A 27,589-nucleotide genomic window follows, 5' to 3' on the forward strand; every position below is an offset into this window, starting at 1 on the left:
AAATAATCTATCCCTCTTCCATTCCCACTAATTCTTGAGGACTTTTTGTTCCATGCTATTTAAAGTGCACCCACGCCACAAAGTAAAGAGAAATTTAAATGGAACCAAGCTGTACCCCTTTTATTCTTATTCTATACTTTTTAAAATAAATACAGTTTTATCATATGAATACAGTGCATCAAAACAAAAATATATGTGGTACTCAAAATTTTTCTGGGGAAAGTGCGAAATCACCCACAGCTTGGCGCGTTTTTAAGAATTGCACATACTCGGTATCCATGTACACATCGACCTGTTTTTACTTAAAAAGTCATAGAAAGTTCACAAAAATCCCATTCTTCTTACTCTTGTAAAAAGTGCCAAACACATAATTGGGCGATTCTGCCCTTTAACCATTTTTATTTTTGTTCATTCTTTAAAAATCTCTTATGTGACCAATCATTTGAAAGAAAAATTGAAATTATATCTGAACAATGGCAAGTTTTGTATTTTTAGTAGAAAACCCACTCAATCCCTAAATATTTAGGATTAATAAATACTTTTAATACATGGAAATTTATTATTCCTGAATTGTATGACTATAATAACTAAATCCTTATCACATATCTTTTATGCCACTTCCCTTTTACAGTAGTCTTAAATCTACTCCCAGAAAGAACTAAGGTTTTTAAAAGAAAGCATAGGTTTTCATTTTTCTAGAATGAAAATGTGAAATTATTATTTAGCATTTTTATTTAATGTAATGACTGCAAAAATGAAACACGTAATTTTAAGGAAACATACTGATCTAAGGCAGTTTTTTAAAAATGCTTTGATCATGTATGAAAACGAATTTTTGTATATTGAATATGTTATTTTTAATATTTTGTGCAGACCTGGACACAATATAAACTTGAATTGCCAGTACTATTAGCAAACAGGCATAAAAATCATAGGAACACTACAAACACTACTCAAAATAATAGTAAACTACTGCTAAATGATCCTTGTTCTTCTTTAGATCGGATCTTTGACAACTCAGGATACCAAACACCATCGTTACTCAAACAACCTTAATTATAATGCACTTGCTGCCCATTTAAAGTTTTAAGGAGTAATTAATAATAAAGATATTACTAATTAGACTATATATTTATTGCATCATTTTATATTTCAGTAGTTTAAATTTTTTTAAATATAATTTGAAAGGTTTGTTTTGTAATCCGAGAAGCCTTTCCAATTTAAATTAATGGTAAATGGTTCTTTGCTTTATACCATTTTGTTTATAAAAATTTTTACTGAAAGATTACATTCATTATGTATTAAAAAATCTGATTAATTAAAATTTTTTAAATTGTTCTGTAATTATATCAGCTTGACACTATTAATTAAAATAATTACTATAATTTTCAAACTTTAAATTTCAAGATAGTTAGTTCCTGCAAGTGCGTAGTGCATATTAATAGCACATAACCTAAAATAGCAACGATATGCCAAACTTATAGTGTATATAATCGTTGTTGTACAATAAGAGGGGAAAAAATATTAAAAACAAGTCTTAAAATATTTTCATGCTTTTAAAATGAGATGAATTTCTCGCAAGAGAGGTAGCACATAAAATTGTCATTTTGCCAATGTAATTAATATTTAAACGCTGCAATTGTTAAATTACTTAGCTGACACATTAGAAATAATTTTTCTCTTGCAGTAAATGCTTCTGTATTGTAAATCTTATGTCGATTAAGAATTCTCTTAACCTGTTTAATGTCCATGTGATTGCCATTAACTCCAATTTGCTGGCATGATAAAATTCTGTATATTTTTCTGGCTTCTATATATTTTTAACAATTTTCATAAAAATTAAAATTTGTAAGAAATAATTTCCAACATTTAGGATTGTGCACTGTTGTAGTTTAAATGAGAAATCAACTAGGATTTGATGAAAAAATATTTATTAACAGACTTCAGAAACAAGCATGAGACATACCTAGATATAAAATGGTTAAAACAAATTTCTCATATAATTGTTCCAATCAATAACTGTATTGCATATTACAAAACTCAACTGAGGTCAGTCCATGGTACCAATGGTACATAAATTTTACAGCTCTAAGGAAATTTAGATGCAATCCTTCAAATCAAGTGCGAGATCTGAGACTTTCTTCTGGGCAAGATCTAAGATTGAAACGTTATTTTGGTGTATCGTAATTGGTAAAACACATCATTTCAGGATTATTTTTATAAAATTTTCAGCTATGAGGAATCTTTTATTCTGTAGTAATTTCACTGCTTCCTCCTCATTTTTTTTTTTTTTTTTTTTTGTAAATCCCAGACAACTTTGCTATTGAACAAGAATTTTATCTATAGAATTAAAGGGAAAGTGTTAGCATAAAAAATTAAACAAGTTACATTGAAATAAATGCTTAAAGCAAACAAATAAATATTGAGCTTTTCTTTTTCGTACATTTTGATTCCCTTTAGGTCATACATACTTTGTTATTTCATAAATCACCGTTTAATATTTTTAATTTTATGATTAACATCTTACTGGATTCAAACTTAAGATCTAATGTGCAGCAAAATCCCAAATCTGAAATTGCCAATGTCACGAATATTCTAAATCTTTGACTTTGTACTATATCTCTAACAGCAGTCAGTATAAAGTCATGCTATACAGGATATAAAAAATTGCAGTGACAGTTTCTTTTTCAAGGATATTCATGGTCTGAACAACATTTTGTTGTTTAGGAAATGCTTCTTAGCACAGCCAAAAACAAGTTTAGTAGACATTAAATTAATTCGATGGAACATCATGCCTATTTGTTCTTTAAATTTCTGTGGCATATGCTCAGAATGAGAATGTCAAACAGGGTCCGATAAATAGGTACCGCATGCTTTCATAGAGGACTGGGAAATAAAATACATTTGGTGTTTTGAAATGACATCAAAAAGAACATTTTCTAGATTTCATTACAAATGCTTTATATATTGCACTCCAATGCACAGAGTATGGTTAGTATTGGAAAAATGCACAACCCAAGCTGTACAACATGTAAATCATTTTTTTAATGAGAATAAGAGAGTATAATAAACAAATAATAACACATGACTATTTGGCTCAGTTCACTCATAAAACCAAGATGACTTAGCTGATCACATTGTTGCTATCTTCAACAAGTTATCACATATTTTAACACTGTTTTTTGCAGTACCTATATAGCAGAAAAAGTACGTACGTTTCTAATAACAGTTTTTAAATGGAACACTATCATTATGAGTTATAAAATATACTTTTTATGTCTTATTAGGGCAAGTTATTAAATTATAAATTATAGAATTTTTAAAGTGTGAAAACTAACAGTCTCTTAATGAAGAAAAAGTTACAGAAATCATAATTACTTATGTCTAAGTAAGAAAAGATATATTTATAATTTATTTAAATCTGTTATTAAAGGGATAGTAATAATCAATTACTCAACTATATGTTAAAATCTAAAATAAACCTAACACTTATAAATGTAATAATTACTTAAAATGATCTTTCAGAATATATTACCCAACTATGTTACTTCTGATTAATATTTCTTACATGATAAAATATTTCCCGGATTGAAATTTCCTTTAAAACTTAAATACATATTTTGAATATAATGCCACTCATGGTATGTTCCCATATAACATAGATATATATAAAGGAAAATATATCACACTTGGTAAGTGTTTGTATATGTTACAAACTAGACAACGGAAGCAAAGGAAGATGAAATGAGTTAAATAAAAATTGTTAAAAGCAATGAATTATTAACTTTTATACATCCACTTGACATTTTATAAGAAAAAATACACATCTTAACAGAATTATTTAATAGGTAAATACGTATATACAATACATGTTATAGTTACAGAGTTATTAATATTGAACTATATAGGCTAAACTAAGAATAGTCCTTATTAAATTAGAAAGAATTATTATTTTATTGTTCACTTTCAACCATATATAATCATTATTAAATATCATGGTTTACTAAATCCCACAAATTTACAGGAAAGATGTAATACCACAGGTGCTGAAACATGGTATATACAACTCCAGCATTCCATAAGCCGAAAAAACGCACTTCTACCTACATTGCTATCATATCATAAGAGCTCATGCTCAGCTAAAGGAGATTGTTTTTTCTTTTTTCCCCGTGTAAAACTAATATTTATCTTTACTGTAATGCGACCACGCTAACCATACGCAGTGCTAGTAACTGCCAATAGTTCGACACGTAGTCAAGCTATTAAAAAAAAGCACCATAAGTACACTCTGTTAAAAGATGAACCACCATTTTTCTTTATTTAATACTCCCCACTAATCACATATGAAGTTTGCTGCTTCAGTAATTATATTTGACACATGCACAATTACATATAATCCGCCATTACGAAATATCGGCGATCATATATCACGCTACAAAATACGACATATCACGATAGTTCATCTCTGCGCATGCGCTAGCCACACAATTTCGCCCAGACCTCGTAAATCGCCAAATTTAGTCGCGGGTTGCGTTTCCTAGGGAAGAAGTAAAAATACTCCCAAAGAACTTTCATGTGTGATCGCCTTAACGCTCTATTGTGTACTAATTGCGCATCTCGTAGCTCGCCACGGAGTTAGAGAATTTTCTCAGAAACGGTTCACTTTTCTGAGCGAATGAACAGAGATTCCAGAAAATGAAGTGGTACCTCTTTTGCAGTTCATGAGAAACTCTTGTTGGAAGCGTGTTGAGAAAAGGTTATTTTTTCACGAATGCGAAGAACACGAAAAAATTCGTAGTATTCGCGAAATACGAGCGGATTTCTTATGAGCTCATACATCGCGACGTCTTGCTAGAAGCGTACCAGGAAAGTTCAGCCCCCATTTTAGAAAAGAATGCAAGGAAGTTAGCGTTTGATTAAGTCGATTCTTTTCTGTGTTCGTTCCATCCTCACCAACTCCCCATTTCTGATGTTTGATAAAGATTGTTAGCGAGTGGTAAGTCAAAAAAGGAACCGATTCATTTCAATCAGCGAACTGTTCCGATACCATCCCATAAAACAACGATTTTGCCAATCTCTAGTGCGTGGATGTAGGTAAGTACACTGGTTATCATAAATTAAGGAAAAATCCCAGAAATACCGATAACTCCCTCAAAAATAAGCGGAAGCGTGTAAACTTTGAATAGGCTGCCAAGTAAGAGTAGCTGAGTAAAACTCCAATATGCAAATTAGTGGCGCTTCACTCGGAATAAGTCATCTGCGAGGAGCATAAAAGTCCACATATTTCACTGTGATAGTGAAATCAGAAATCTGAGATAGCCGATTCGTAACAATGATCTCCAGGCATCATTTGCCTGCAGAACTAGGATAGAAAGCGATCGGGAGACTAGAGGCAGGACAAAGCCAAACAGAAGTGGCCAGATGGCTAAATGGGAGTCCTGTGGTTCAAACTTTGGAGGCAATTTCAAATCACAGATTCGGCACGAGGTTCAGCCAGGGACTGCCAACTGCTACGACGAGCGCCGATGACCGATATTTGACATTATGTGCACTCAGAAATCTAACCGCTACTCCGACTCTTCTTAGATCCTCCCTTGCTGAAGCCACCGGAAGGTTGGTCTCAACGTCAACTGCGCATAGAAGGCTTTACGAAGGTAGTCTGTATGCGATGCGAACCACCATTTGCGTGACGCTCAAGTCACACCATAGCAGGGACCGTTTGCAGTGGGAACGACAACATATCCACTGGACGCCTGAGCAATGGAGGGCTATTCATTTATGGATGAGTCCAGGTTTAGTCCAGAACGTGATAGTAGGCGTTATTTGATATGGAGAGAATCTGGAACCAGTTATCATCCGTCTAAACATCCGTGAAAGTGATGCATACGGAAGAGGCAGTGTCTGTGTTTGGGGTGGCATCTCTTTGGGTGGACGAAGAGACTTCCATGTCTTTCCAAGGGGAACCGTGAACGCTTAGATTTATAGAGATGACATCCTTGATGTTTAATGCCGGGGCAACAGTTGAGGCTTTCCTGTTACAGTATGACAATGCTAGACCACACAGGGCTCGCATCGTATATGATTATCTTCACCAGGAAACAATTATGAACATGGAGTGGCTAGTTCAATCCCCGGACTTGAATCCTATCGAGCACGTTTGGGATGCTTTAGGAAGACGTCTAGCTGCTCTCAATTCGTCCCCTTTGGACCCTTGCCGCGCTTGCAACTGTTTTGCAAGAGAAATGGCTCTCGCTTCCTATGGGACTGATTAACCTCATAATTGAAATCATCCAACAGCGCTGAATGTGCTGTATTGCTTCTAGAGGCGATTATATAACGTATTGAAGATACTTTTACTATAACGAACTGACATCTTCAATTTGCTTATTTTATGCATGTGCTAATTTCTATACTACCATATTTGTCTGGTAATTTCTTTTTACCTTATTTGATAGCTTACTATGCGTTGTATATTGTGATTACGTTTCATAAAATTCTACATCTAACTTTTTCAGTAATCGTGATTTTTCCTTAATTTATGATAACCAGTGTAGAATATGAATATTCTGCTAAAGTTCAGCTCAACTAATAAGTACATGAGTTGCCCTGTAGAGGGAAGAAGAGTTTCTAAAATAACACTAAGCTTTCCAAATATAAGATAATTATTAAATGTTACCATTATAAAATAGGCATCAAAAATTTAATTTGACTTTAGGATTATTTTACCCAGATCAACTGTATGCATAACAATATGACCACCTTCTCCTTTAAGGATATACAACTAGTTAAATTCAAATAGCAAAATTTCATTTAAAAAGGTCTAAATTAAATTTTATTAGCACAGTTTCTTCACACAATTCTAAGCAGATTGACTTTGCAACATTTACACGGTAGTTTATTGTTGTATCCTAGCATTAAATCAACGTAGAATTTGGAGAACTCGTATAAAACTGAGTTAGGAAATTCTAGTACTTTGCTATCACACACAAAGGCAGTATTTACGACATAAGGAAACTTCCCTCTCTAGTTTATAGAGTCTAATCCACTAATTAAATGACCAATAAAAATTACACATAATTTATATGCATATAAGCGAAATACCACAGACTCATCAAGAGATCTCCGAAACTGTACACCCGATTGATTTGAAATTTTGCATGGTTACTTATTCCAGGATGAAGACTAGCACCGAGAACGGATCGTACATAAATCCTTCCCAAAATGGATTTTTGTTATAAAATACAATAGAAGTTTCTCATGCATTTAATTTTCAAATCCAAGTACAGAATTTTATTGTTGCCATAACTAGATACGAAATAAGATGTTGCCAATGAATGCATTTTCTTTTTAAATTAAATTGGTAAATAACTTGCAACTATCCAATGAATACAAACATTAAAATGATTAGGTAAGATTCTGTGCTGTGTACTTTTAAGTTAAAGTTGAAGAAACTTAAGAACTGGTAAACGACTAATCGCTTCAGTTCGCGAGACAGTAAAGCTTGAGAAGGGTTAAAGACCCTTTATTACTCCAAATTAAATTCGCAGAACTCCTTGGAGCTTTACAATAAAGCCGCAACTCAGGCTTAAACTCAGAAACTAAGAAATTAATCTTAACTGAAAAGATATAGCCGAAGCTATCAATATTCTAACAGGTGGTGTATTTAATTATGGCAAAGCACACGAGGCTATCTGCCTAAAGGGAGGGATGCCTTTCGTGGACGACTTTCTAAGGGAAACTGGCTCGTATACACGTTACACATGGGGAAAACCACGAAAACGCCCATGCAGCCAGCCCGTTCGCGGGATTCGAACCTCAGACCGAACTACCAGTGTTCAGCGTCTTTACCGCTCGGCCGCTGGTGGGTGCTAGCTAGAATCACTGGTTCCCTCACAAACTCGTTAGAACTTCACGGTTAAATACTTCTCATCTGGATTCAAACGTGATTCTAAAAATACGTTCTGTATGGAAGTTGAAGTTGAAATTGAAATTCAGGAAGACAGGAAAGTAACCTTCCTGAACCCAAAATTTAACTTAAATAAATTAACAATCCTTACAAGGTTAATAATATTTATATTTAACCGTTATGATAAGTTTCACGAAAATATATATTATTAAGAGAAATTATTGCGATGAAAAATAAAAATGTTATTTAAAAAATGGCCATACATAAAGAAATAAAGGATAAATTATAATTCATTGAAAAATTTGACAACAAAGATAATTTATTTTCATGAAACTTGTGACAACAGTTAAATATGTATAAACCTTAGTTTTATGTTGGCAATTTTTCGTGGTGTAGGCCTACTGGGAATCCGATCTGGTTAAATAATGGGGACACATCCCAATACAGAAATCTCTACGACAGAGTCACTGACTGGTACTATATTCCCCGACTTTAAATTTAAAAAATAGCAGTTCGAAATCATGCGTTTCGACCATATAGTCTAGGTTCACATTCAAATAGATAATGTGGCTAGCAAAGTCGGCGTTTATCAGCTAGTACGTTATATAAGGAGACCAACCAGAGATGTTTTGTAAGACAATTATCATCCCAGTTCAACTGCAGTTATGAAATTGTACCAGGTATTTTGAAGGAAACAAGAGACAGGATATAGGAACTCAAGTTTATTACATTCAATATAAAACAAGAATTTAAAAAAAGGAAAACTGCCATATCAAAGATCTTTTACACCATATACGCGTTTTCGGAGGTAATCATTAATTGATTCCCTAAAGGTAATAGAATCGATATCACTATCTCCAGGTGCAGCAGGCGGCTCATCAGCAGGAGGAGGAACAGCAGGAGGAGGATCAATATCCAGAGTTCTCCACTTGTGTTGTGCTCTAGGATCGTAATACTCCAGAAACAGATTCTGCACTTGTTTAAGCTTTCTCTCCCGCTCACTTTTATATGAAATACTCTCGGTAGACTCCTCAGATGAAGCCTCAGATGAAGCCTCAGATGAATTGCTTTCCTCTTCTTCCGAAGACGGCTTGCTGAAAATTTAATGCATATCGTTTATCCACTTTTAATAAAGGATAATTAAAAATTCAATTTTTTCATTATAAGTTGTTCTAGTCTGTTCTCTTTAGAGCTAACGGTATATAAAATGCTAGAGTACAGTATAATGGAACCCTCTAGAAAAGTTCCTTGCCTACACATTTTCTCGCTTTAAATAGATGAGTACGTTTAAGCAAACAGAGCTTTGAACCTAAACTCTTTCAGTTGCACTTGAACAGATCATAGCAACCAATATGTGAAATTTACGGCTGAAAACATTGAAAATTAAAATAATTTAGAGATGGTGTCTACTTCTAATTATATATTCCCAAATCTACATAATTGACATTACTTATGGAAAATCAAGGAAACCAGGCAAATGATTTTGAGAGGATACAAAGCAGATTTCAGTAATATTTCAAGTGACGTTACAGGAGTGGTTGTCAATAACAGTTGAATTTTTATCGTCATGTATATTATGCATTATAAAAAGTATCTTTCCACTAAATAATTTGCACTGGATGGGCGTTTTCCGTTAGGTATCAATTTAGGTCGGAATTCTTATCAGTGGTGCAAAGTAGTTCCTAATATGTGCTTCGCTAGACCCCTAGGTCTCCGTGCTCTCTTTCTACGAAATCTTCAGCCACACCAGAAAAATAAAAATTGAACGAAATTAAACAATAAGGAACGGAAAGTAGAATCGAAATTTAGTAGTTAGTGTTGGCGCCGAAATCAGCCAAGATGAATTTAGTGTCTTCTAGCAAATGTTTGGAGTCTCAATCCTTCGAGAGTTCCTAAAATCCGCTTGAATCTTCTCGAAGTTTAGCCTATATAAATATTAATGACTAGTTCATTTTAAAGCAATTTACAGTGAATATTTATAGCGATGATACTGTGCATTCTTAAATATTTTTAAACGAGTTTCCTAAGAGTTTCATATCTTTGTGATATTTAGTTGTAAAGCTAATAAGCTTCCATTGATAAATTAATATAAATTGTATAAAATCACGACCTCTTAAAAGCAGACTGGGTAAAATAATATACGAAGGAATCGGTTATCACGACTCTCCTGTTGCATACTTAAGGTGGTTATCTCGATAAAAACTGACATTTGATGAAATTGCCTTACAAGTAGTGGCATCTTTATCATAAAACCATTGGAGACAGTTTAAAAAGGTATTGGCCAGGGGTATAAAATCGCGTACTGACCAAAATTTGTAGCAACACTAGTTTATCATTGGTAGAGATAATATAACAGTAATGTAAACACCAAGAGAAAACTTGTAGCGATTAAATAGCGTTGAAAACGAAATTGAGGATTGCATCTCTTTTACAAAACGTTTTCGGAAGATAAAAATATTCAGGAGTATCTCGAAGCTTTGAAGGATTCAGAGTTTTTTTTTTTCGAAAATTGAACAGAAAGTACTTAAATAACTTTGAATGGATATTGAATGTTTAGTACAAACAAAACATTACCCAGCTTCGAGTTCAACGGAATAAGATTATCTCATAACATCTCACAGCGAACTGAAAACCACGTTTCAAAAACCAAAGCCTTCTAGAGTTTTCGATGCATACAAGATAAATTCAAATAGAGAAAGAAAAATTAGTGCTGCAGTTTTGCTCAGTTACGCGCTCCTGTAAAGCAGGTTTCTGTGAACTGATGAAAATAATGTACAGAATACGTGTAAGTGCTGAACAAGGCATTCATCCGATTTTCAAGAGCTGAACATAAGATACCAGTGCATAAACATAAAACCGCAGGTGCCTCAATAATCATGTTTACGCTCATTTTTGTCTCAATTTAAGCCTACAATGCACTTTAGTTACATAATGGCAAAATCTTATATATAAACGGCTTAAGTGTATAGTTTATTGGTTGCTTGCGTAACTGTAAATTGTTTTATTCCCCGTGGAGTGCAGCCCGTGACGAATATTATGAAAAAGCTAAGCCGGAAAAATTAAAAATACAAGCACGTGCATTTAAGGTACAGCGAGTCCCAAAATTGAGGGTACACTTAATGCTAACTTAATTTGTAGGCTATTGAGAATCGAAATTATTATGCAAGTTTTCCTAGTTTTGTCTCATTAAAAAATATACATTTTTCTTCTTAACTACACAAAAAATAAGTTATAAAACTCCGTTTAAAAAATATATTACTTAAACGAAAATCTTCAACTTCTGAAAGTCACAAAATTGAGAGTACACTTCTTAAATGACTGCGTAAAACTACCAGTAAAATTTAAAAAATAATTTGTACCTAAGATTTACACAAAAATACAACCTTTTAGTATCCAAATATTACAAATTTGAGCTTACTACCTTTCTGTGTGACAAATATGGAGAATAGGAAAGAAACGACGATTGAGAAAAGAAAACTGGCCGTTAGTCTAATCAAGGCAAATCTTTGAGAAAAATAGGAGAAATACTTAGAAGAATCATTCAAAAATTTAGAAAGGATGGTACGCTGGAAAACCAAGCAGAGAGAGGCAGGAAGAAAATTCTCAGTTCAGCAGTAGAGAGGAGAATTGTACACAAGGTAAGGATTGATCCTACAATAAGTGCTCCAAAAATTGCTGCAAGTACTTCGGAAACTGAGGGTAAATTTGTTTCTGCAGAAACAGTGCGCAGAATCATCAGAAGGGCTGGTTATAATGGCAGAAAAGCTCTCAAAAAGCTCTTCATTAGTAAAATAGAGCTAAGAGATTAAAATTTGCTAAAGAGCACATTCTAAAGCCTAAAGAGTTCTGGAATGAAGTTTTTTCTGCGATGAGAGTAAATTTAATGTTTTTGGCAGTGACAGTCATCGTATGGTGTGGTGCAAGAAAAATTCAGATTAGATTAGATTTAAGAAACACAATTCCAACTGTGAAGCATGGAGGTATGTTAGTAATGGTTTGGAGCTGTACGGTATCATCGGGAGTTGGAAAGCTAGTGTTTATTGATGGAATAATGGATAAAATAGGTTATCTTAATATATTGAAAAATAATTTGAAGGACAGTGCTACTCAATTGGGACTAGGATCAAAATTCATATTTCAACAGGATAATGATACAAAGCATACAGCGAATACTGTCAAAGAATGGCTGCTGTATCACTGCCGAAAACAGCTGAACACACCCCCTCAACCTCCTGATTTCAACGTGATCGAAAATTTGTGGTCCCACCTTGAAAAAGAGGTCCGAAAACATCAAATCACAAGTAAAGAACATTTGAAGCATGTACTAAAAGTGAAGTGGGGAATATTTCACCCGAAATTACGAAAAATCTTGTTGATTAGATGTCCCGGCGGCTGGAAGTTGTCATTAAAGCCAGTGGGTGTGCTACAAAATAGTAATGTGTTGTTTTTTTATAATTTATGTTATAAAACAACTACATGTACCCTCAATTTTGTGAGCTCAGATTTTTGACGATTTCTGTTGTACATTTTGTTTCTGTATTTCATGCATTTTTTTATGTCTATTTATGAATAAATATTAAGATTAGGTATATTTCAACATCCTCGTCTAAAGGTTTTGGTGACTGTCTTTATCTGACAGTTTTTGTTTTCATTCTAAACATGAATTCTGTTGTAGAATGTAGTGTACCCTCAATTTTGGGACTCACTGTATGTGCCTACCCTAAGTTCGTCATTTCGGTGAAAATTTTGGAAAATTTTTCAATTTATTCATTTTATACGTCATACATTTAGGTTTCCAAAAATGCTTTATTTTTGTTTCTACGATAACTAGAAGCAAAGTTATAGCATAAAAAATAAACTGGAAGTGAATTTTTGGATGACGGAAGTTGATATTTAAATGGTCGTAGAAATGTAAACAATAAGTTTAAACAACTATTCTAATTATTAAACAATATAAAAGCTGTAAAAGCAACACATCTTTCACTGTGTCACATTTTGCTTATAAAATGCCTACATGGGAAGACTCAAAATAATAATGAGTGTTTTAATAACCTTTTGAGGACTATTTTACCTAAATAAACTTTTGTCCAACTGAAAACATTGCTTTTAATTGCACATATTGCTGTATTATTAAATTCAAGATATTTAGGACTTTTAACTATTTGCAGGTATATAGAAAATAATCCCATTATGCTTGAAAGCTACATGGGAATAAACAGTGAATTCAAAAATCGAAATGCCAATCTCTACATGAAACAAAGTTATCCAGGAAAATGCTAAAAGAAAGTCAAAATTAGTTACGAATGAAGTAAAAGAGGGCCTAACATACAAATACGGTGAGTTTTAACTTTTTGGAACTCTTCTAATGAAAGTATTATTAACTTGTTAAAGTATAGCACTTTTAGATTAAGGAACAGTTGAAAAGTTGATTATAAAAAAAAGAGCTCCGAGAGTCAAAATGTTTGGAAACCTAGGCTTTAGAGCATAAAGCAGTGCTCCGCAACTGGTGTGCCACGAGTAGGATATAGGTGTGCCGCAATCAAATACATGTATTTAACATTTTGCAATTTTTTATCATGTATTTAATTCACAATGACAATTTTTCCTTAATAATGTCTATTTTAAATGTTTTTATATATTTCACTGCTGTGTGGTAAGTGTGTCAGCATTTGAATTTTTTCGGCACTTCCTTGATAACTCTTTGGTGTGCCACGAAATTCCAGAAACATTTTTTTGTGCGTCGCAGGGAAGAAACGTTGCGGAGCACTGGCATAAAGGTTAGCTTCTGTTAAATTCGAACATTCAGTGGTATAAGTTTGCTTTTAAATAATGGTTTTGAAGAAATTTGCGGATGTGTTTTATAAAAAACCTACGCTAATTATATATTTTGTAAATAATTCAAATACCAGGAACTCGAGTGTTCAGATTTGTCAAAGTAATTAGTTTCAATAGAAACCTTCCTTCAGTTTTTCAAGCAAGCTTACAAAAAATTTTAATAGTGGTTTGATTGGAATTTAGATAAATATTAAATCTTAACAAATTAAAGATGAGCTGTGACGTCTTAAAGTTTTATCCTTCGTCCCAGATAACATGTTAGCTGGCTGCTCAGGCTTTTAGGCTTGAATCAGCCTAACACTATGAAAGTTTCCAGGCACTATGCCTGCGAAATCAGTGGATTTATAAATTTGTGCATGTATAAACCTTGATCCAAAAGTAGTGGCAGGTAAATGCAAATGAGATCCTCAAACTTCATTCCGTGGGCTAATCGTATTGCAGTTGGACGCAGAGCTCTTTTGTTGTTACACTACAGAGGACCACATGGCAGCCTTGCGGACGTTGTATATTTTACTAGACTTTAATTAGCTCAGATCTGATGGCCACACTGGATTTTACTGGATTTAGAGCATTTACTTATCTCAAACCTCATTCAAAATGATGAAAATATTTAACAGGACAAAAATTCATATTTTGTCCACAAAAGCAGCTTTTTTCACATACGCAGTGCCATATTAGTGAGAGATTCTATATGTCAGCCAGAACTATAAGTGTATTAAGCTTTCATGTCGCCTAGCACTCTTCAAAGAATCGCAAAGTCAAACGAACGTGATTGTGGAAATAGCCCGATACATTTGATACATACGCGAGTAAATAGATTTAAACAATGGCGTGGCTTACGAAGTTTGGTTTGAAGAAATCTGCTCGATTATCAGCATTATCAAATTAGACTCCAGATGTGGACGCAACTAATGAGACAGTCAAATGTTCACAGGTTATTAAAATCGATGACGACTTTAAATCGCTCTTAAGAATTATAAAACCTCGAATTTTAAAATCATGACATTAAAAATGAACACTATCATACGTGAATTTGAAATCGTAATGTTATGAATATATAACTTCAATTACAAATTTTATGTGCAAAATTCTGGACTAATAATGAGTCGAATCGTCTGATAAACATATGGTTTGGTTGCCCTCTTCAGTTTTAATAAAAGTAATCGAATTAAACTGCTTTAAATTTGCTGAGATTAATAATTTCCACACCATTTTTGGGATACGAAAGTTTCAAAGGAAACTGTGGTACACGTTTCTTGCTTGAAAAATATTCATTAAACAATTTATACGAAGAAATAGTGCGTTTAGAAAATTTAGGATATATGCAATTACAAGGAATGTGCAATTATTAAAGCTATAATACTCTGAAGATGTTCAATAGCTGCCATTCAAATTGCTGATGTCTTTGAACATATATCTTTTAGAGGATAGAAAGAAATTTCAGCACTAAGTAGTATTTACGACAATATACATAGTAGCATAGTTTTAGAAAGTCTTACCGTGACGAGAAACGGTCCGACGAAATATGTTCCAGGCAGCAGAAACAGAAGCGCATTATCTGAAATAAAATTATATGGAATTGTTGCGAGTGTAATGAAAACATGGAAATTTCATTTCAATGCTTAATTTGGTTATCAAAAATTGTTTGATGTTTGGGAAATTTAATAATAAACAGTGAAGGAGGCTTGATACCGAACAATAAACTGTAGAATTTACTTTGTAAAAAATTAATACCCTTCATGATAATTAGTGATCATGATAATCATTCAGTGAAATAACAAGTATGCTTTATATTTTGTTCGAATAGGTTTACTGACAAATACAGTCTTTCAATGTCGAACTCAAAGTTATTCTGAAATATAAATGAAAGCACTGATCTAGAAACACAAAGTATAAATAAAATTAGCGGGTAATATTCTATAAAGAGGCACTGTAGATAAAGTGAATGATTTTGTTTACCAATACACAGCAACTTGAACTGAAAAGTTATAGAACTGACGGAAATTTTGTCTAAAAAGTAAGATCAGAATTAAGGAAATTCTGGAAATACCAACTGCGAAAACACTTCAATTGAAATCATTTTAACATGATAAAAATAGATTTTACGTAATAAATACTATGCTAACGTCTTCAGTGTATAGGTTAGGTTATTTAATTACGGCAAAGCCTCGAGGGCTATCTGCCTAAGGTGAGGGATACCTTCGTGGAGGACGTTTTAAGGAAAACTGGCTCGTATAGACGTTACACATGGGGAAAACCACGAAAACACTGCAGCCGGCCCATTCGCGGGATTCGAACCTCGAACCGAACTACCAGTGTTCAGCAAATTTACCGCTCGGCCGCTGGTCGGCTCTTCAGTGTACAGAATAAATGCGCTGATAAAAAGTCTAAACTGGTAATCTGATTCCACTTCAGTTATCAAATTGAATCCAATTGCAAATTTAAGAAACGCAAAGTAGCGGGTGGACGAGCGTTAAAACCGCTGAATACAAGTAGTTCTACTTCTGTTCAAATCACGGTGGGAGAGACTTGTTATATGGCTCTTTTCGTGACTTTTACCCCCATGTTAAACGGGAAGGGAAATTCCTTCTGTTTAAACGAACGTTTTCTTTAAAAACATTTCTGCCATCACTAACATTTAAATTCCTTTCTTTCCAAAATAAAAATGCTGCAAGTTTTCCACCTGCGTGAATTTATTTTGCCCGAGTTTTCAAACTATATTGAGTTTATTGTTTTGTCTTATACTGCGGCATAATTTTAACGTTTTCCATTGTAACACCGTGATGTAACATTTTTTCTTTGTACCATTTATTTTTTAATTTATTACTTGACGAAACATTTGTAAATTTCCAATGAGCCATTTTTTGAGCTCATCTCTTCAGATGAGGCAAGGATTTTTTTTTATTTCGACTATTAAATTTTCATTATAATTTCACATTCTCTTAAAATCTCAAAAATCAGACTTTTCAGTTTAATATCTTCTTGCTTCCAAATGTTTGGCTCTGAAACAACATTCAAGCTCCAACGTGTCCTTAATTTTCAATTTAGCAATCAGATTGACTGCAAGTTAAAAATAAGGCTACTACAATGTTTTTAAGCTGAGGAAGGAGGTTACCAATTAGTCAATTTCCCTTTCAGGAAACTTATTTAAAGCAACAAGTGCAAAGAATAGTAATTAGCATTAAAGGACAGATTACAATGCTTTTCAAGCCAAAATTTAGTACTGGTATTTTGAGCTAAAGATATGGAGAAAATCTTTACAGGAAGTTTTGCTACTGCATTTCGAAGGTTTGGGAATCAACTTCCTACCCCCACCTCGACTTAAGCGCATAGTGCAATTTTATGAAACTGATGAATTTTCGATAAATCGCTGAAATTATTAGGTATAAAGCAATATACAAAAACTACAAAATTTCCTCTTATTTAAGAAAGCATAAGGTTTAAGCAATATAATTATATCAGCGTAAACAGGAAAATTGAAAACATACCTATCTATATTCAAACAATATTTGGCGGCGGAGCATCGTTTTGGATGTTTTCCGGGGTTTTAGATACATTCAAGTATGTTTTACGGTAAAGCACTCAAAGGATCTCCGTCCAAGCGAAGGCAGAGAAGGAAAGGCTTTAAAGAAAACCCGACTCAATACACGTTACATATGAGAAAAACCATGAAAGCGCCCGTGCATCCAGCCCCATTCGCCAGGACTAATCCAGGTCCAAACCATCAGTTTTCATAGACTTTACTGCTCGCCTGGGTGAGCCGATATATTAGAGAATTCTATCGGAATGTTTGCCATTGGGAGTCAAAAATGCTACTAAAATTTTGCGATTGCCCAGAATATTAGCAACTAGCTTATTTATCATATTTCTGGATAAGAAGATTCGCATTATTGAAGAAAAATTAAGAGTTCAAGGTTGGAAGACCTTCCTTGAATTATGTCGATATATATTCAAAGATTAGTGTTAAACTAGTTTTAACCACCCATAAAAATCTTAAAATGGCGGTAACCAAGTAATATTTTCGTTTATCCACAGTATTTTGCAGTATGTAGGTTTTGTTCTCATTTTTAATATGAAAGTACTAAAGATATTGCGCAGGTCCACGCCGGCTCTTACTGGAAATACTGATAAAGACTACTGTATAATCAGGATCCAAGTACAGTTTTTATAGACAAATCATGATCAAGATTTGTCTGTAACAGAGAAACAAGACTATACTAATGATTTAAATACTTAAACACAATAAACAATTTAACAGATTAATTAGGACGGAAGAGTGTCATAACATATGAAGATCGTTAAACAGCTAGACACGAAAAACATTTAAAATTCTATCGAATAAAATGAAGTATTAAATGCAAACGCCACTTTATTAAAAACGTGTTACAACTGAACATTATTTTTTTAAAGTTTATTACATGCTTTGCAATTGGGCATTACACGGAAAGGGAGGGATGACCCGTGGAGGACTTCCTAAAGGAAATTGACTCTTATCCACATCACACACAAGTAAACCTCAAAAACGCCCCTGCTGCCAGGCCTTGAATATTGGACCAAACTACCAGTGTGCACTACTGGGTATTAGAAGGCTGGGGTAAAAGCTTAAGTTGTGTGCATAGAATATTTCTTTAAAAAATGCCGAAAATGTTGCTAATAAGCAAATAATTCCCTATTTGAACATCTTTCTACGTATGCCATGAGGTTGCCCATACGGCCACTCCAGATAGTTTAGAAACAGACATGACAGATTCTTCTTAGTCCTGTCTGCTCCTGACAGATTCAGATAACCTGAACATCCTCATCCATGTTAAGCGACTGTTTAATATCTTCACAGACATCCGATTTGTAGGTTACACTTTAACGGTTCGTCGTCTGAACTTCATTTGCTTGCCATCTCCACTGTCGAATCACCGATTTAACTTTTTACGCTGTAGTTAATCAGAAATAGTTTTTAATCTTCCGAATATTTGAAACAGTTTGATCCTTCATATCTCAGTATTCATAGGCATGAGCTGTAGACACCCCGTTTTCTTTCCCGTTTATGCGTTACACTGAAGTGCACATGCTTTGTTTTTTAATTCCAGATATGATTAGCTACAGTAATTTATTCATACTCAACCATCCAAGAATTAATAATTCCCTTAAATATTTCGACGGTACCACGTGACCAGAAGACCAAGTCACTACAAAACACGGCAGCAGCGTAAGCCAAAGATCTGATCAGAATTGAAGCTGCGTACACACGAATTATGAAGACAGCCTAAATTCTCTCTTCTGAGTGGTGTTAGGACTTATTCTGTGCAAGAACCGCTGTCCTGTTACAATTGCATCCGCTGGCGTGTCTCATCTAGTCAAAGATTGGTCGCATTTTTCTCTGCTTACTACGTTTATTATATTACTCAAATTCTGGCCGTTAAATCCAAGTTCATTGATTGGAGGTCCTTAAATCTACGCGACGAATTCAGTGCAACTCTTAATATTGGTTCAAATTCAAAATACTGCCTATTTACCAATTCACGACTACAGTTTGTTACCATTGGTCATCGCTAAATTGAAAAGTATCGTTACAAAACATCGAACATTTACCTTCAGATAAAAAGCTGAGTAATGGGACAAATCTACCTTTATGTGAAATTAAATATGGTTGAGTTCTTAATGTTATACATACAGATTAAAATTTCAGTACCACTTGATAATCATTCTGTAGCAGCATGAATCATATCTATACATTGTACACTGAAAATTCGATTTTAAACGTTAACTTCTGTCTAATTAACCAATACCGGAAAATTTCTACAAAAAGAGCAAAAACACAGGATTCAGTTATAAAGTACTGAAATTTCCGTTACCTGAAATCTCTTCTCAAGCCGATTAGGTAAATTATGCCTGTAAATAAATTAAGACAGATGGTTAAACAGAGAAACTTTACTATCCAGCTATGCAACCTTTCTCTAAATATTTTTAATTGAGAAAGCAATACTTACCCGAAAAGATACCAATCGTATGCCACCGTAAGAAAAGTCATCTCTAGGGGGGTTAAAGTTTTGTGTATCAAGCCATCGGCCCACAGAGACAGTCGTAAAAGGCATATAAAAAGTGGTGTCCTATCTTCACCAGCTACGCAGTGGACGAGAAGACCTTTTCCTAAAATATTATCAATGCAGATGGCAATATTTAAAATTTACACAAAAACATCACTTTGTTTTATTTCCCCAAATATGATCTTAATATTCTTTCATTTCAATTTATACACGCCTTAAATAGCCATTTCAGTTTATAGAAGCCTTAAATAGTGCAAATGGACAACTTATCTCTGCCAATTCCATTATCACATTTCAAATCAAGACTGGAATAGGATCTTATGTTCCTGTGGAAACTGGACGCAAGAGCTAACAGGCAAGTAAGTAGGTTACGGAGGACTGAAACACCTGGTGTCTAACAGAGGTAAATAGGCATTTGTTCCGCGGCCTCTCCAACGACAGCAAAAGCTCCCTGGTGTCCCAGAAGCCTGCACCAGGAGATTATTGAGGTTGTCATAGGGAAGTACATGGCCTTACAAGGTCATTAGTAGGAAATGTTATCCTGTTGCCCTCAAGAGAATTCACTCTTTAGTCAGAGAAATGACATTTCCTGACGGCGCATGGCCAGTTTGCAGCCCATCTTTCGCTTCGGATTGCAGTATAGATTCCTGGATATGCGGCTGAACCGGTACCATCGATCACTATGTTAGAGTGCGGAATCACGAGACTTAAATTTCAAGCCGTACGCAGCTGAAAAAGCCTAGGTATGGCTGAAACAAATATAAAAGTAAGCTACTAGGAAAGAAACTTAAAATTATCAGACTATCTGGCAATGAAACTGCGAAAATCTATAATCAATCGAAAAAATAATTCAGCACAGTAAAAGTCTGACATTCTCTTCAAAACCATACGGCACAAATACCCATCTTCGGAAGTAACTTTATAAACTTAGCTAAAAATTTATTTAAATAAATTTGTAATATTCTATAAAGATTTTTGACTAGATTTAGTGATAATAGAATGCTCCGCCAATTGAGTACAAATACTGGTCATAACAGGTGGCACAGCAACTTAGCTGGTGGTAAGTAAAATCCTTAAAAGCGGATAGTTTCCTTGCATTTAAAAATTAGATTAAGGTTGCTTGTATATTATAAAGCAGACTGAAATTGTCGAAAAGTAGCAGGATTCAACTCCAATTATGGATAAAGGAGACATCGCGGTATACTCTACTAACGCATAGGGTTTCGTATGCGGTAAACCTGATTCACCTTTTTCGGATGAAAACAAGAATATAAACTGTTACTGGTGCATATTTTCCTTGCATTTTGGAAAATGCATTCGAGAGCTGTGGGATCACATATGACCTCACAGATTCATTTAGATTAGATCAAAAGAACTAACTTTTATAGAATAGGTAACCATCTTTCACGGTCGACAATAATACGAAAGAGCGGAATTATGAGCTTAATAAGGATGTCCTAAAATCACGATTCAAGAGGTATTATAGCCTGAAACTCTTCGTACAAAGCAGACGTCCTGATTTATGCATGTTTAAAATGGCTCAAGATATGAGCTATCACTACCAAATTGTCCAGTTTATAAGTATACGATATATATAGGAAAGGAATTACTTAAAGTAGTGAAAGGTAAGATTTTTATAGGATTGTGGATAATAGATACACAGGAAAATTCGCTGTAATTTTAAGAAAACACCAGATTTCAATTGCTTCGGGTATTTATTTCCAGTTTGTTGTATTAAGAAACCTTTTCGCATAATTTTCTCCAAGGAAGTTACGCGAACGTTTCGGGAACCCTAAATCACTAAATTTTGTTATATAAGCTTTAGTATTATGCGTTAAGTACTTAATATCTCATCTAAAGCAAATTATTGACAAATGTTCCAAGATAAATATTCCGAGAATGCATAGAGCTATAACTCACCGGAGGTTATACAGGACAATAAGAACAAAAGATAATTTTTCGTCAGTTTGAGAACGTCCCAAGCCTGGAAAAAAAAAGTTAGTCTACATACAAGTTATTAAAAGTTCAAATAGCAAGATGAAACCGAGTTCATATTTTGTATCTATAGCTCAAGATAAAATTTTAACACAAAGTTAAGATATTAAAAATACTAGACAAGTTTCTCCACATGTTATGTAAGAGGTTACTGCATGAAATATATGACAAAGAATACTGGATTTTGTTACACTAATAGAGACTCCAACGAAAAAATTGTCTAAGCGCAACTTTTATGGAGACCAATTTCATTAAACGAATTTTTGGAATGGCATTTTATACTCTGATTTTTGTAAAACGCAAATAAATTGCGAGAACTGCACGTAATTTGGCAAATTTTTAGCTCATCGATTATGGCAAATAACGCAAAGGCATTTTACATATCAGAAAAAGATAAAGATAGGTTTTTTATTACGACAACACACATAAGAACTGTCAAGTTAGGTCAGGGGCTCTCTGATGAGGATTCTTAAGGACACTATCTCTTGTCTACATCACATATAGGGAAAGACAAAAACGTCCATGCAAGCAACCCATCCCATAGCATTTGAATGGGGGTTGAACTAACAGTATTCAGCAACCTTTCTTTATTGCTCAGTTGGCGTTAGTCAAAATATTGTTACAAATTTGCTATTTAAAAAGCTATTGTTAGTTCAATAATAAATTAAATGGTTTTATTTCTCGCGGAGTGGAGCGCGTGACGAATATTAAAAGAAAGCTAAGCCGGAAAATTGAAAATACAAGAGCGCGTGCGTTAAATAAATAAATATCTCTTTTTGATTTCGAGAAAGTACTGGAAAATTCTAGCGTGCAATTTTAAAATTTTATAAAAGGAGGAAAACATCTCAGTTCGTGGTAGTTGCTTACTTTGTTGTTTAGAAAACTGCTGTTGTTGATTGTAGCGAATTCGCGGATTAGCGTTCTTTAGCTGTTTTGAATTACGTTCTATTGGACATTTGAGTAGTTAAAAGAAAACTACTGTGAGATATTGTAATACTGCATGATAATTTGAGAAAATTTAAGCATTTTTGTTGTGATAATAATAAATTTTTGTTCATTTTTCATCGGACTTGTGCATTCATTTCATAACGAACCCGTACGCACGCAACAATTTTTGGTGTCAGAAGTAGGATTTGAATGCCAATCACAGGAGAGATGGAAGAGCAGTTAAGACAGCTGATATCAGCCGTTGCTGCATTTAAAGAGGAAATGAAAACGGCCCAGCAAGAAATGAAAGCGGGAGAAGAAGAAATGAAAGAAAAAATGAATGCTGGTCAATTAACTTTAACAGATTATTTAACAACTTTTATTTCGTTTTTAAAAAGAAGAAATAAAAGCTATACAAGTGAGGATTGAAGAAAGTCAAGACGAAATGAAAAGAGAAATGGCCTGCTTAATAGAAAACAAATTCGAGGTTATGGAAGGCAGAATTGACGCAGTTGAAAATAAAGTTCGAAACATTGAAGAAAACGTTTCTTCGGTAAACGAAATGGAAGAGAGACTTTCTGCCGTGGAACAACAAATTAATGATAGAGTTTCTGCGGTCACCAAAGAAGTTGACGATTTAAAGAATTTTGTAGCGACGGCAGGGAGAAATCCTGAAGGTTTTAAATTTCTACCCATGCTTGCTCGTCCCTCTCTGAAGCTATCGACATATGATGGGAAGACCTCCTGGCAGGTGTATAAGACAATTTTCTATCGCGGCTGATGCGAATGGATGGGATTCCCAAGCTAAGGCCTGTCATCTTGCCGCTTCTTTAAGAGCCGACGCAGCGGATATCCTTCAGACTCTTCCCAAAAACAAAAGATTAGATTTCGAAGCTCTTTCCGGCGCCTTGGAGCTGCGCTTCGGGGAGAAGTGTTTAAAAGACTACCGCAGGCTCCAATTAAAATCTCGTCAACAGAAGCCTACCGAAACACTTCAGGAGCTCGCCACGGATGTTGAAAGGCTGTCCCATCTCGCCTTTTCGGAATGCCCGACAAAAACAAGGGAAATCCTGTCCTTGCAATACTTTATCGACGGCATCCGGGATACTGAAATACAGAAAGCTCTACGAATAGCGGATGTAAAAGATTTAAAAAGTGCTCTAGTGTCCGCCATGAAATTCGAGGCAGCCCAGCAAGCAACTCGTAGAGACCGCCACCCAATCAGAGCTGCTCATGTCCAGGAACCAAGGGATCAAGTTACTGTTCGTCTAGACGATATAACCAGACAACTCAATGACTTAAGAAATATCAGTGAAAAGAAACCGACCTTAAAATGCTGGAACTGTGGAGCTGAAGGACACATACGGCGGAACTGCAGAACACCCCAGGGCACGGATGTTAAGACCGTTTCTAACAAACAGCAGGGAAACTAATTAGTGGCCACCTCGCGGCAGTGAGAAGCGGCAGTAATGGACTTTTCGTAATAGGACTTATTAATGGAGTTCCCTGCAATATGACGATAGATACAGGAGCCAACGTTACCATCATCCGAAAAGATTTGGCTCAACAACTGGGAAGCAAACTTATCTGGATGCCGCCCTGCGTTACCCTCCAGACTGTGTCCGGTGACAAGATCGACATCGATGCAAAAGTGAACGTTAACATCACGTTTGGAAGTGCCGCTTACCATCACACGGCCTATGTAGCAGAGATCACCGATTCTTGCATACTCGGATTGGACTTTCTAAGAAAATACAATTTTACCCTGGACTTTAAAAATAACGAATTGCATTCTACATCTGAGAACATAGCCCTATTCGGAACTAATGATGGAGTGAAATCTATCCACAAAATTATAGCTCAAGACGATATCACAATACACGCAAGAACCGAGTTTTTACTACCTGGATCCATAGCCTAAAATAGAAATTTCCGCTACGCCATCACAGAATATCCCAATAACTAATAGCCCGAAAGGAGTACTAGTAGCCTCAAAACTCGTCGACCTATCCAGAACGGTTATTGCGGCGAGAGTCGCCAATGAAACTGAGAAGGCGAGAGTTATTAAGAAAGGGTGAAGTGGTTGCAACATGTACACCAGTAACCACCGTTGAAAGAGTAACATCCAAGAATCCGTATCCTCACTGAGCATTACATTGGAGTTATTGCAGAATGCGCAATTAAACGATAAAGAGAGGAATGCTACCGATCGCGTCATTAAAGATCTTCAAGTTGTTTTCTCCCGTTCGTCTTCTGACGTGGGTCGAACTAGTTTGACACAACATATTATAGATACCGGCGATCATCCCCCGATCAAGCAACATCCAAGACGTCTACCGTTTACTAAACAGGAAGAGGTGCGAACACTTAAAAGATATGGAAGAAGGCGATGTCATCGAGCCTTCAGCAAGTCCATGGGTATCTCCCATCGTCCTAGTCAGAAAGAAGGCTCAACAAGATTTTGCGTCGACTATCGTCGGTTGAATGAGGTTACGAAGAAAGACAGTTACCCTCTTCCTAGAATTGACGACATTCTAGACACTTTCTGGAAGCAAGTGGTTCTCAACACTTGATTTAAAGAGTGGGTATTGGCAGGTAGAAATACAGCCTGAAGACCGAGAAAAGACGGCATTTACTACGGGTCAAGGGCTTTGGCAATTCAAGGTGCCGTTTGGACTGTAATGCGCCGGCAACATTCGAACGCCTTATGGAGACTGTTTTGAAAGGTCTTTCCTACGAAGCCTGTCTGATATACCTGGACGATATCATCGTCGAAAAGAGTTTTGAAGAGCATCTAGAAAATCGTAGAAAGGTGCTTCAGAAACTGAAAGAGGCCAATCTGAAGCTGAGTCCCGCTACATGCAAATTGTTCCGAAAGGAAGTGACTTACCTGGGACATGTCACCTCTGCAGAAGGTGATAGAGAACCGTGGAGTGATGAAGTCAGGAAAGACCAGCTGGAAGACCGCGACATTAAACCCATAATTGATTTAATGGAGTCAAACAGAAAACCTACCTGGCAGGACATTTCTATCTGTAGTCCGACAACCAAACAATATTGGGCACTCTAGGATTCACTTCACATTCGAAACGGCGTCTTATACCGGAAATTCGAATCGGATGATGGGAAGACGTTCCGATGGCAGCTGATACTTCCAAGATCCCGCATTCCTGATGTCCTTAAAGAACTACGTAACAGCCCTACAGGAGGTCACTTTGGAATTATGAAGACCTTACACAGAGTTCGTGAGCGCTTTTACTGGAATAATGCAAAGGACGACGTGGAAAAGTGATGCCGATCTTGCGATGCCTGTGCAGGTCGGAAAGGACCGAGGAAACGCAGCCGAGGCAAGCTGCAACATTACAACGTAGGTGCGCCGTTTGAACGTATCGCCTTTGACATCTTGGAACCTCTGCCACGAACTGCTGATGGCAACAAATACATACTCGTTGTCATTGATTACTTCACCAAGTGGCCTGAAGTGTACCCTGTTCCTGATCAAGAGGCTGTCACAGTAGCTGAGGTAATGATACAGCACTGGATTTCCAGGTTCGGAGTGCCTCTTCAGTTACATTCCGATCAGGGAAGGAATTTTACCTCGGCAGTAATCAAAGAACTATGTAAACTACTCGGCATTGACAAAACCCAAACGACGCCATTACATCCCCAGTCGGACGGCATGGTAGAGAGGTTCAGTGGAACCATCCTTAATAAACTCTCATTAGTGGTTTCCAGAAACCAAAAGGATTGGGACAAGAAATTACCACTGTTTTTACTGGCTTACCGCAGTGCTGTCCACGAGACTACCGGGTATTCACCATCACAGATGCTCTCTGGTCGAGACCTTCGTCTGCCTTGTGATCTCTTGTTTGGTCGCCCTCCGGATGCTCCTTCATCGTCTGAGGAATATATCGAAGATCTCCAGGCCTGGTTTTAAGTGATGCACAACATTGCACGAGAGCGAGTCAACTTGGCGACTGAGAAGATGAAGACCCGATACGACACAAGAGCTACAGAACATCAATTCCACGAAGGAGACAAGGTGTGGTTGTGGAATCCGAATCGACGGAAAGGACTTTGTCTGAAATTACAGTCACCTTGGGATGGTCCGTACACGGTCCTAAACAGGCTGAATGACGTCGTGGTTCCGATTCGTAAGTCTTCGAACTCTAAACCTAAAGTCTTTAATTACGACAGGTTAGCTCATTACTATGGCCATAGTACGTAATGTAAATAATTGTAAATAGTGTAGGACCATGGTCCTTTTTGCTTCTAAATGTGTATTTGATTTGTATTTAGTATTTGATATGCATTTAGTATTTGATTTGTTTAAGTTATCTATTACATTTATTATTCATGTTGTTTGATATTGTAATGTAATGTTTATGCCTCAGTTGCATTTATGCCACAGTTGTAAGTTTAGCTTCCTGTCCAGGGATTGTACTGCCCGGGACGTGCAGTCCTTGGGAAGGGGGCAGTGTTACGAATTTGGTATTTAAAAAGCTAATGTTAGTTCAATTATAAATTAATGGTTTTATTTCTCGCGTAGTGCAGCGCGAGACGAATATTAAAAGAAAGCTAAGCCGGAAAATTGAAAATACAAGAGCGCGTGCATTAAATAAATATCTTTTTGATTTCGAGAAAGTACTAGAAAATTCTAGCGGGAAATTTTAAAATCTTATAAAAGGAGGAAAACATCTCAGTTCGTGGTAGTTGCTTAGTTTATTGTTGTTTAGAAAACTGCTCTTGTTGATTGTAGCGGCCAAGTGGCAAGCCTACCACTGGCATGGAAAATTTTTCAGAAGAAAGCCAATGCAGAACAAGCACCACGGGCAGCCATTGTCTGCTGCAACCCTTCCTGGTCTCCATACGTAGTAACCACAGA

The 27,589-nt window shown here is 35.6% G+C and overlaps 1 protein-coding gene across 1 annotated transcript in view; it reads right to left on the reverse strand.

The window, feature by feature from the left end:
• Positions 1-8,613: 8,613 nt before the first annotated feature.
• The window catches only part of LOC118191970 (phosphatidylinositol-3,5-bisphosphate 3-phosphatase MTMR14-like), a 52,425-nt gene continuing 33,449 nt past the window's right edge, over positions 8,614-27,589 (reverse strand). The window contains exons 11-15 of the mRNA XM_085827714.1: positions 21,703-21,766; positions 19,726-19,885; positions 19,591-19,627; positions 15,241-15,299; positions 8,614-9,000 (exon numbers count right to left, since the gene is read on the reverse strand). Of these exons, the coding sequence (XP_085683840.1) occupies positions 8,679-9,000; positions 15,241-15,299; positions 19,591-19,627; positions 19,726-19,885; positions 21,703-21,766 (642 nt within the window). The 3' untranslated portion in view covers positions 8,614-8,678. The remainder of the gene's footprint in view (positions 9,001-15,240; positions 15,300-19,590; positions 19,628-19,725; positions 19,886-21,702; positions 21,767-27,589) is intronic.

Source organism: Stegodyphus dumicola, chromosome 12 (assembly GCF_044657685.1).
Source record: "Stegodyphus dumicola isolate Sdum_Otavi_A_Nest chromosome 12, ASM4465768v1".
NCBI lineage: Eukaryota > Metazoa > Arthropoda > Arachnida > Araneae > Eresidae > Stegodyphus > Stegodyphus dumicola.